Genomic DNA, 10025 nt, shown 5'->3' on the forward strand with positions numbered 1-10025 from the left:
ATCCCTTATTTAATGTTAACAACAAGCATTCAAATCTATATAGTTATTAAGATTTTTTCAATTAATACTTATAGTAGTAGCAAACATTTCTCGACTTGTTTGACTCCCTTTCATGCATGCAAGACATCTACTCCCTTTCATGCATGCAAGACATAGATGTCTGTATAAGTATGCCAATTCAACAAATCCCTACCTATATAGAGGAATGCCATCAAAATTATCCAAAAATGTTAGATAAAGCAAAGGAATATATCTTTATGTAAAATCACTAAATAATACACTGCAAAATAGATAAAATATATATATACTTTGGCATACCTACAAAAAAATTAAAATAATCATAATAATTATTAATGTAATCTTAAAAAATGACAACATATTTAAATCATAATTGATCTTGTACCTCTGCAAGACTTTCTTGTCAACATCATCTAGTGGTATAAAAAATATTACTTCAATCCGCTTAAGATATATGCTATCCCCTTTCAATTTAGAAGGAGAAGGTGCTAATCCAAATGATCACTAGCATAATGAAATTCTGTTATAAACACCAATAGATGTGACTGCCCATCCGTTAATAGACAATTCAAGTAAAACCATCATGTCCTATAATGTTGGTATCATCTTTGTATGCATAAGATGGAACGTGTATGTCTCACGTCTCTATCGCTCAATCAGTGCATGGATCAAGCCCTAGTCAAGCTTAATGTGGTCAAGATAACTGACTTACAAAAAACTAGCTTGAACTATAAATGACTGGGCTCGCTTGTAAAGTCACATCCACCTATGTGTACAATAATAAGTAATGGTCTTATTTTGCATAACGGTTTAAATTATAATGATTGAACATATAATATTTAATGATAATTAAATTAAATATAAATTAAAAATATATTAAAATTAAATATTTTTACAATGCTAGGGAATACATCATCTAATTGATGTCAACTTGCAACCATAGGATAGAAGTGTTGGCGAGTCCGCTAGGCATGTTTTATGCTCAACATACTCATCTCATGCTTTATATGAATTGCATAGGTGTCGCATGGGGGAAGGGGGCGATGTCAAATGGTTGAGCTAGCTAAAAAATATACCTATATAAGAGGTATGTTGTAGGGAAAGAAAATTTTTTGGGTTTAATCATAAAATTATTATTAAGGTTTAAGAGTCGCCACTTAATATTATGGTTACTAGGAACTTATAGTTTGCAAGAGTCTAGGTAAGAGATTGATTGTGCAAAGAAAAGATGCATCACCCCTAGCGTATTATACCTAAGGTAAGCTGCATTGTTATTTGATTCTTTTTTTAGGATGAGTTTTTATTTGTTGGTCTTTTCTAAAGTTTAAGGCAAATCTCTTTTTGTGAGATAGTTTTTACCTCATCGGGTTTAATCCTAACCATTTTAAATTTAAATTTTAGCATTGTATTTATGTTAACTTTATATCTTTAATATCTAAGGGTGTACTCTATTGTATATTTTTACACCCTACAGATATCAAAGTCTACAGCTAAATCCTCATATAAAAAAATAATTGGTAAATGGTTTTTAATATTTTGGCCAAATCCTAATGGGTAATTATCAACTAGTTACTATATCTGTTTTTTTTTTAAATTTTTTTTAAAACATGAGAAAGATGCAATTTTTTTGTTTTTTTCATGAAAATATACTTAGAAAACATTTTAGGATTTGACCTTATGTATGAAAATATTATATATATATATATATATATATATATATTTGAAAGGGAAAATTAATTTAAAAGTTTTGAGATTTTTTTGAGATTTATTTTTTTACAAAAAATTTTGGAGAAAATTAGGTATTTTAATACTGGATCTGTAACTTACAATGTAAGAATACAACACAATATTAAACAAAATTGGTAGAAAAATAAACGTGAAAATTAGAAATATTTTGAAATGATCCTTGAATTTTTTTTTTTTATTTTTGCCAAGATGCTAGTCTTTATTTTATTTTATTTTATTTTTAATTTTGAAAAGAAAAAGATGAATTTAGGGAATAACACAAAATGTGTTGTGACAATAGGCATGCTCTCCATGCTCATAGTAATGCTCACCTTGATCATTGCCTAAATATAAATGCTTGAGTAGACAAATTATCACTTTGAGTGTATGACATCCCTTATAATAATATCTATGATTGATGTGAAGTTGTATAAGTTTAATATGCTTAACAAAAGTATCATAATATGACCTAACAAATTTTTATATATATGTTGTCGATTAGGACATGTTTTTCTATCATGCCTTGTGTCATTGCATATGCCATACCTATAATATGCATGACCTTTTTTTGTATCCATCTTGTTATGCAAACAAATAGATATTTGTCAACCACATCCTAATTTCCATCTAGATGAGTTTTCTTCAGTCGAGGTCCAATGTAATCAATCTTTCATTAGCTTCACATTTTTGCTTGACTCAATAACCATTACATCTATAAAATGTTAATTATACCAGAATAGAAATAGGCATTGCATGAGCATTTTTCATAACATTTTTAAATGATTCTGAAAAATTAGTTTTCATTTATTATACCGGTGACTACCATCATAACATAATTCTATTTTCTTTTGGCTTCCTTTCAAACCATTCTTTATATACTTGGTTTAAGTTACATATTCTTTCCTACCACAAATTTAATTTGCATCTAGAAGATTCATAACACATCCTTATTAATTTTTTTGGTAGATGGGTATTTGAATTTATGATTGAAGTTGCTAACAAAATGTCTAGCACGATACCAATGGTATCCTAAAGGTTGACACCAAATTTATGCTGCTTCATTCTTGTTGCCTGCATATCTATTTGATATATATATCGATTCTCCCACCAGTAACATATCTTTATAAGTAAAGCAAAAACATCTCCAATTGTCATTATTTCCTTCATTAATAATTGCAAAAGCTAACGAGAATATCCCATTAATCGTATTAAAAGCAACTACAATCAATAACTTCCCATCATATCGCCCTTATAAATATGTCCCATCAACACTTATAAGTGATTTATAGTATTTTAGACCTTCAATACAAGGTTTAAATAACCATAAAATTCTTTCAAAAACCATTGAACTATTATCAAGTTTTTTTTTTGTGTGTCCAATTAACAACTATTCCAGAATTTGATTCCTTTATTACCAATAACAACCTAAACAATTTCTCAAAAGACTCAATTACCTTTTATTTTGCAACCATACTTTTCATATGATATTTTATACTTGTAATGTAATTTTATTTAATCTTGTATGCTTGTAACTATTATTAAAAGTTTATATACTACAAGGGTTGATATAACATTAATAATAAAATCTGCATCTTGTTGATGATGGTCTTTATTGATAATGGTCAAGATATATGTGTGTGGCCTTTTTAACTTTGCTATCTCAAATAAATTTGATCTTTTATGATATCCCTTACACAAATACCGCTCATATTCTGGTGCTTGCATTCATTGTAACTAAACAAATGTAGAGTTTGATTGTTGAACTTGATACTCAATCGAGTGTGTAATATGCCACCGTTTAATGACATTAACTAATTTATTTTTACTATTAAATGCTTAACCAATCTCCAAATTAGACCCTCTTAGCATACATTTAAGACTAAGTGCCCAATTATATCAAACAATAAAACTAGACTTAGAAATATCTCTAAATTCAGGAATATGAAGAATAATTTCAAGATCATGATCAAGATCAACATCTTTATTTTCATTAGGCTCAGAATAGTCAAATATATGTTGATAAATAAAATGATTGTTAAACATAATATAATTTATTACTTGAAGCAAATCATCCAACAATAAAAATATTTTTACCTTAACCAACTGAATTTAAAAAAGTAACAGAAGTTAGGACACAGATAAATTTTGGTTGACTACTCACATACAATATCATCATGTTGAAACTATTTTGAATGAAACAATCAATCATTATCTTAAAACTAGCATCATATATAATTGGTACAGGATAATACTAAAATGTCCATCAATTTGACACCAATTGTTTTCAACATTAATATCATTATAATTCAACTCAAGTCTATAACAAATGATTTCTTTCAATTCTACATATAACATGTCTAAATTACTAGTTAATAATAAAATACACCTGTCGTTATATATGATACTATTGTTCACTTTAGGAACAATATTACCATCATAATAACATAACATAAATATGTTATTGAGTATTCTATATATATAAAAAAAAACAATCAAACTCTAGCCAATTTAACATAATTTAAACTAAATTGCATTACCATAACCCTGATTGGCAAAATTCATCGCAAACTCAATCAGATTTTTAAAATTTAATGTTAAAGCAAACTTAACAAAAAATTAAATATAATTCATGATATGAAGTCTAATTGATATTTTTATACTCAATTTCATCAAATCAAACCCAAATTTATAGCATATTAATATAATTCAAAGAAATCACTAAATTCATCAACTTATCAACAATTTAATGGAACATATAATTCATCAAAATTTAATTGCATTTATGCTCTATTGCATGATATTATCAAGGATATTTAATTATATTATTAGTTGATTCCAACAATATATATAAAATTTATAATTCGACAACTTAACCTAAACTAAATGTAAGACATAATTAATTAATAATTAATTTAACTTACTTTCTTGTTCAACTATATCAAATAAACCCTAATTAATTGTATTCTTAACTAATTTATCATTGATTCAATAGACCCTAAATTCACCATAAACTCTAAATGCAACCTATATAATTATTTGATTTCAACTAAACCAAACACAAATTAATAGCAATGTAGTATGTTTATCTTGTTTATACAACTAAAAGAAGAGTTGGGACGATGATAACAACAATAATGATAGTAAGGGAATGATGGATTTTCAACAGAAAATTATCAAATGATGCTTAAAGACTAGAATGAGTTTGATTTTTTATTGTTTTAATGGAAAATTGTAAGTGATTAATGAGTTTTGTTTAGAAAGAAGTGAGGGCATTAGTGGTTTTTTGATGATAGAGAGACAATGTTTGTGTGTTGTTATTTTTTAAAATTTTAATTGATGTTACGCTTATGAAATGCGATATTTAGTTAATATCACGCTTCAGAAGCATGATAGGTAGTTGTCATGTTTCGTGATAAGGTTAAATTATTCCATTTCACTATATTTTTTTTCAAAGATTGTCATTCCCCTAAATTTTTTAAGTTTACTATACTAATTTGAAAAAAAAAACCCTTAATAATTTTCACAAACCTACCAAATACTAATTATGCCGAGCTATATATGCCAAAGATTCCATCGTTTTTTGTTTTAAAAAGTCTTTAGCTAGACTTCATCATCAACTAAGTGCTGGTTTGTTGTTAGGGTCCCAAAATTGCTAATGGAGGGGCAGGTTCTTTGATTGTTCTTTCACTTGTGCTATCCAAGGTTTTTTTATGTACACTTCTGTCCTTTTGGCATATAGATCGTTGTGATCTCTTGTTTTCCGTTTATAGACTTATTCTGCTTATATGTATAAGAGCTGGTTTAACTACGCTGTGCTTTTAAGGTTTAAACTGCTATTTGCATCTCATAGAAAAAAAAAAAACCTAAATCAACCAGGGCAAATTATATAGTTTCTAAGATCTTTAATGCATGTGATCATCATATGCATCGAATATATATGTTCATAAGAGGGTTTCATATCCAATGGGATATATGGAAAGATTTATTCTGATTCTCTTGTATGCATGCCTATGTATTATTAATTAGGTGTTTTCAAGCATTTTATTGCCTATAAAAAAAAAAAACAGAAAAATTCTCCTTTTCAGGTTGGTCCCTCAGTCCCCTCACCTACCAAAGAAACAAATGCAACAATTTGTGCATGCTGCCTTCATATGAATGTTGGCTTGTAAAAGGGGTCCAGCCCCCCCCTGCAATTCTCTATAAGGTGTATTAACCTTTGTCTCCAAATGGCCCCGGGGTATCGATCATATATGGCATTTTGATTCTCTGACCTTACACTGAACACACTTTTAGATTTTGAGAGAGGGGAGAGGCTAACACATGCACATTTGTGAGGACAAGCACTAGAAATTTTGGGGAAGGAGATGAATTGAACCAGATTAAATATGGCTACGAACCAGAAGCAGTGAATTTGCCTTCTCTTTACACTTATTAGAAGTAAATGAATAGAGAGAGGTCGCTTCTAGCTTGAAACCTGTGTATTTGAAAGCCGCCAAAATATTAATCTCTAGACACAAACTTAATTTGTAGGCTAAACAATATTCATTACAAGGAATGAAAATTACGTAGACTAGTAATCAAACCCTAATATACATTAATTTGTATAAGTCATAACAGCAAACTAATGGCATTAGGAGTAGATTATATGTGGATATATTACGAACAACATCAAGTATAACCTACCTATATATGTGCAGTCCATTAGTTACTTAAATGGATTATTGTAGTCTCTGTTTGATTCTGGCATTTGATTCCAATCCCATAGCCTGTCTGGAAAGGTGGTTGGTAGCAAGTTTGGTAGCATGTTGAAAGGCAGTGACTGCGATTGTGGTGCCATACTAGAGAGCTGTGAGGGTTGGTGTTGTTGAAGGAGATAAAACTGCTGCTGCTGCTGCTGCTGACCAATGTCAGCTTGTTGGTAGTTAATTAGTCTATGAAGATCATCATATACTGGATTCGACGACACTGAAGATGTGACAGTGAAGAGGTTAGGGCAGTTGGGGACTAAAAAGCTGCTGGCAGCTTGCTTGGTCTGGTTTAGAAACATTCCTTCTTCTACTGAAGCCGGCAGTTCAAGTGAGGTACTAATTGGATGGTATGCATTGATGTTATGCTGGGAGAGTCCAAGAGCTGTTGTGACATCTGAGCTACCGCTTGCATCTGTTTCACGCATCTTCTCCATTTCAATTTGCTGTGATGATTGTCCCAAGAAAGGTTGGAATCCTTTCACCGTAACATGACTCTGGTGTTTCTTGTCAGATTGAGTCCCCCTCGATGAGGATGCCCGTGATGGAATCGAACGAGGGAGAGATGGGTGATCTTCTATCCCAGCTCTCTTGTAGACGCAACAAAGTGATATCTCAGCCTGAAATTTTTTTTTTTTTCAAAACAACAAGGAAACTTGTGAAAGAATCAATGACTAAAAGAAGGAATTAATAACCAAGGAAGAAACTTCGAACACCAAAATAAATTGTAGGCAATGAAAATTTACCCCACTCTCGACAATGAGCCAATATTGATTGCAGTTATGAGGGAGCATTAATGGAGTAGAATTCAATACATAGGGAAGCTTTGTGGGCAATTGAATTAAAGTTCATGCATGCTGATGCTACCATTATAAATTTTGTGAAGGCTCCATTAAAGAGATTGGAACTTAAATGTCAGTATTATTCCTAGCAATCTTCTTCTCCTTGTGCCTTTATTTCTTCCGGCTGGCTTACAATATTTATGCACCTTTGGTACTTCTCTTAGCTGGCTAGAAAGCTAGCATAGATATCTATGGTGTGCTAGCTATGGATCGATCTATAGCTTAAAAGAAGATTACTAGCAAGCTGCTCAATTGCTTAAATTGAACAATTCACTCTGCACGATTGCTTAGGAGAAGAAGCTTACTAGCAAGCTGCTCAAGTTAGGATGTATCAACTAGAGCTCTAGGAACTAGCTAGGGTTAAATACTGAAGGGAAAGAAAAGGGATTGAAATTCATGGAAATATATAGTTTAATTCGTGGGTTTCATTTTTTATGATTTGAGATCAAGAAAGCAAAAACGATGATGAGAAAACAAATAAGAAGAATATTGTATTCATAGGATTGTTGATCACAATCAAGAAAAAGCGAAAGATTCGTAGCTAGAAGATCAAAACAGGAGGAAGCCTGTTAGAATCTAGGCTAGATGCTGGAATGGCAACCGAAGATCATATAGTAAAATCAAGTACCTTTTGGTATCGCTCAGTTTCATGCTGTGGCAACCGATATTCATTCATGATCCAACTAGTTCGGATTCCTTTAGGAGCTTTCCCGGAGTAGAAAACTAGGGTTTTCTTTAAACCAATTGATCTTGAATTCTCAGCTCGGATCATCCGGTCAGCTCCTGTTGCCTTCCAGTAGCCTGAAGTGGTCACACGATTGGGACGATCCCCGTTTCGATATTTCCTGTCTCTAGGGACATAGAAGAACCATTCTTTCTCTCCAATTGCAGCCAAAGCTGATCAGCAACAAAATATATAAATATACATACATCATCTATCATCACTCAAATTTGAAACTAGTAGTTTAGCTATGGCACATGACAGAATGGAAGAAGAAGAAGAAGATATATAAAAGAAGGGGATTAGCATATGGTATACCAGGAAGTTCCCAAGGGTCATAGCTATAAAGATCCAAGAAAGTAATGAGCTCGACATTGAAATGTTTGCCCTCAACCTTACGGCGAAGGTAGAACTCAATGAGTTCTTCTTCGGTAGGACGGAAACGAAAGCCAGGCATAATCATGTCATGCTCATGATCATCATCATCATCTATGTTGTTGGTGTTGTCGTTGCTGTTGTTGTTTTCATCGTTGTGGCTCATGGTTGCTGCAATTGCCATAAACTAGAAGAGACTAACAGGGAATTAAGGATAGAAATCAAATCCAGTTGGGGCTTGTCATCCTCCTCTCTTATTTATACTAGTTGAGAGAATTGTACGAATTGAGCGGTGCTGCTAGCTGCGAGTGCAAGTGGGTATGCTACGGTATAGACTATGAGTGATCATCACGGTTAAACATGGTGGACTAGTTAATTACTATATATGACCATAAAAGTCACTCTTCTCTCCTCTCTTGTATCTCTGGAGAGGAAGGAGCATACTTGTCAGCCTTAGTTTAGGACTCGGTCATCAGGTTAACCACAGTTTCTCACTTTTGTCCATAATAATAATACCCTTTTATTTTTTAAAAAATTATTTTTTGATTTTAACATGTTGGAGTTTGAAAGGGTTTAATTAAGTCAGTCTATCTAGAATTTGATTACATCAACTTAAAAAATAGTTGGAAATAAAACTAGTCAGAGATAAACGTGAGTTAACAGTTGATACATCCAATCAAATTAGATTTAGGGCTGATTTGTTTATTTTTTTCAAGTATTTTTGAAAAAACATAAATTTTTTATTTTATTTTTTGCTTTAATTTTTTTTATTTTTTATTTTAATGTGTTGATATTAAAAATTATTTTTTAAAAAATAAAAAATATTATTTTAACATATTTCTAAGTAAAAAGTAATTATTACTGTATTTTTAAATACCTTTCAATGGCTATGGGAATGGAGAGAGAGGGAAGAGTCGATGATAAGAAAGATGTACATAACTTTCAAGCCTTACATGTAAAGAGGTGGTATTCCATGAGGGTCTTTATGATGAGAAAATGATATTTTATCATAAATATATATATATATGAGAAAATGACATTTCAAAAGGAGGCCAGGGTGGCCACAGCCACCCTTAGCGGTGCCTTTTGGACCTTTCTTAGTTCTAACCATATACACACACCACCGCAAATTCTACTCTTTATATATATATATATATATATATATAAAAACAAAAACGCTCAAAACATGTTAGGGTACATAAATTCACCCAAAACTATGGAAACAAAAATAGATTTCAATTCATCCACTATTTCTCGAGGCCTACCCTTGTCGCCAGTACGCAAGGCCACAAGATCAATTAATTTTGTTCAATACTTGCAAAGCCAGGACGCACGTACCTGGTAAATCCGTGACCCTCCATCGATCTCACAGGTTATGCATACGACACCAGCATTTAATTGGCTTTGTTATATATCTTTAGTTTGAATGTACAAATAATATTATGAATATTGTTATTGTAAAATACACTCACAATAGCATTTGCTTTCCCTCTCCAATACGATTGTTTTCTTTAAATGTCATTAATTATAACTTTTTTTTTCTTCGACAAATTGAGTATCTCTGGGCTAACTTTTCTTTCTATGTAATATTAATGACAC

The 10025-nt window shown here is 31.4% G+C and overlaps 1 protein-coding gene across 2 annotated transcripts; it reads right to left on the bottom strand.

Annotated features, from left to right (window-relative positions):
• Nucleotides 1–6070: 6070 nt before the first annotated feature.
• LOC105128457 (NAC domain-containing protein 72) lies at nt 6071–8898 on the bottom strand. Of its 2 annotated transcripts, XM_011030142.1 has the most exons (4): nt 8370–8898; nt 7959–8227; nt 6427–7108; nt 6071–6217 (listed from the first exon to the last, which is right to left on the bottom strand). In XM_011030142.1, exons 1-3 carry the CDS (start codon nt 8608–8610, stop codon nt 6449–6451), a joined length of 1170 nt encoding a protein of 389 aa, XP_011028444.1. In that variant the 5' UTR covers nt 8611–8898; the 3' UTR covers nt 6071–6217; nt 6427–6448. The 2 variants fall into 2 exon arrangements, with proteins under 2 accessions (XP_011028444.1, XP_011028443.1); XM_011030141.1 differs by having other exon boundaries at nt 6109–7108.
• Between the last annotated feature and the right edge of the window lie 1127 nt (nt 8899–10025).

Source organism: Populus euphratica, unplaced genomic scaffold, assembly GCF_000495115.2.
Source record: "Populus euphratica unplaced genomic scaffold, PopEup_1.0 scaffold14.1, whole genome shotgun sequence".
Lineage (NCBI taxonomy): Eukaryota > Viridiplantae > Streptophyta > Magnoliopsida > Malpighiales > Salicaceae > Populus > Populus euphratica.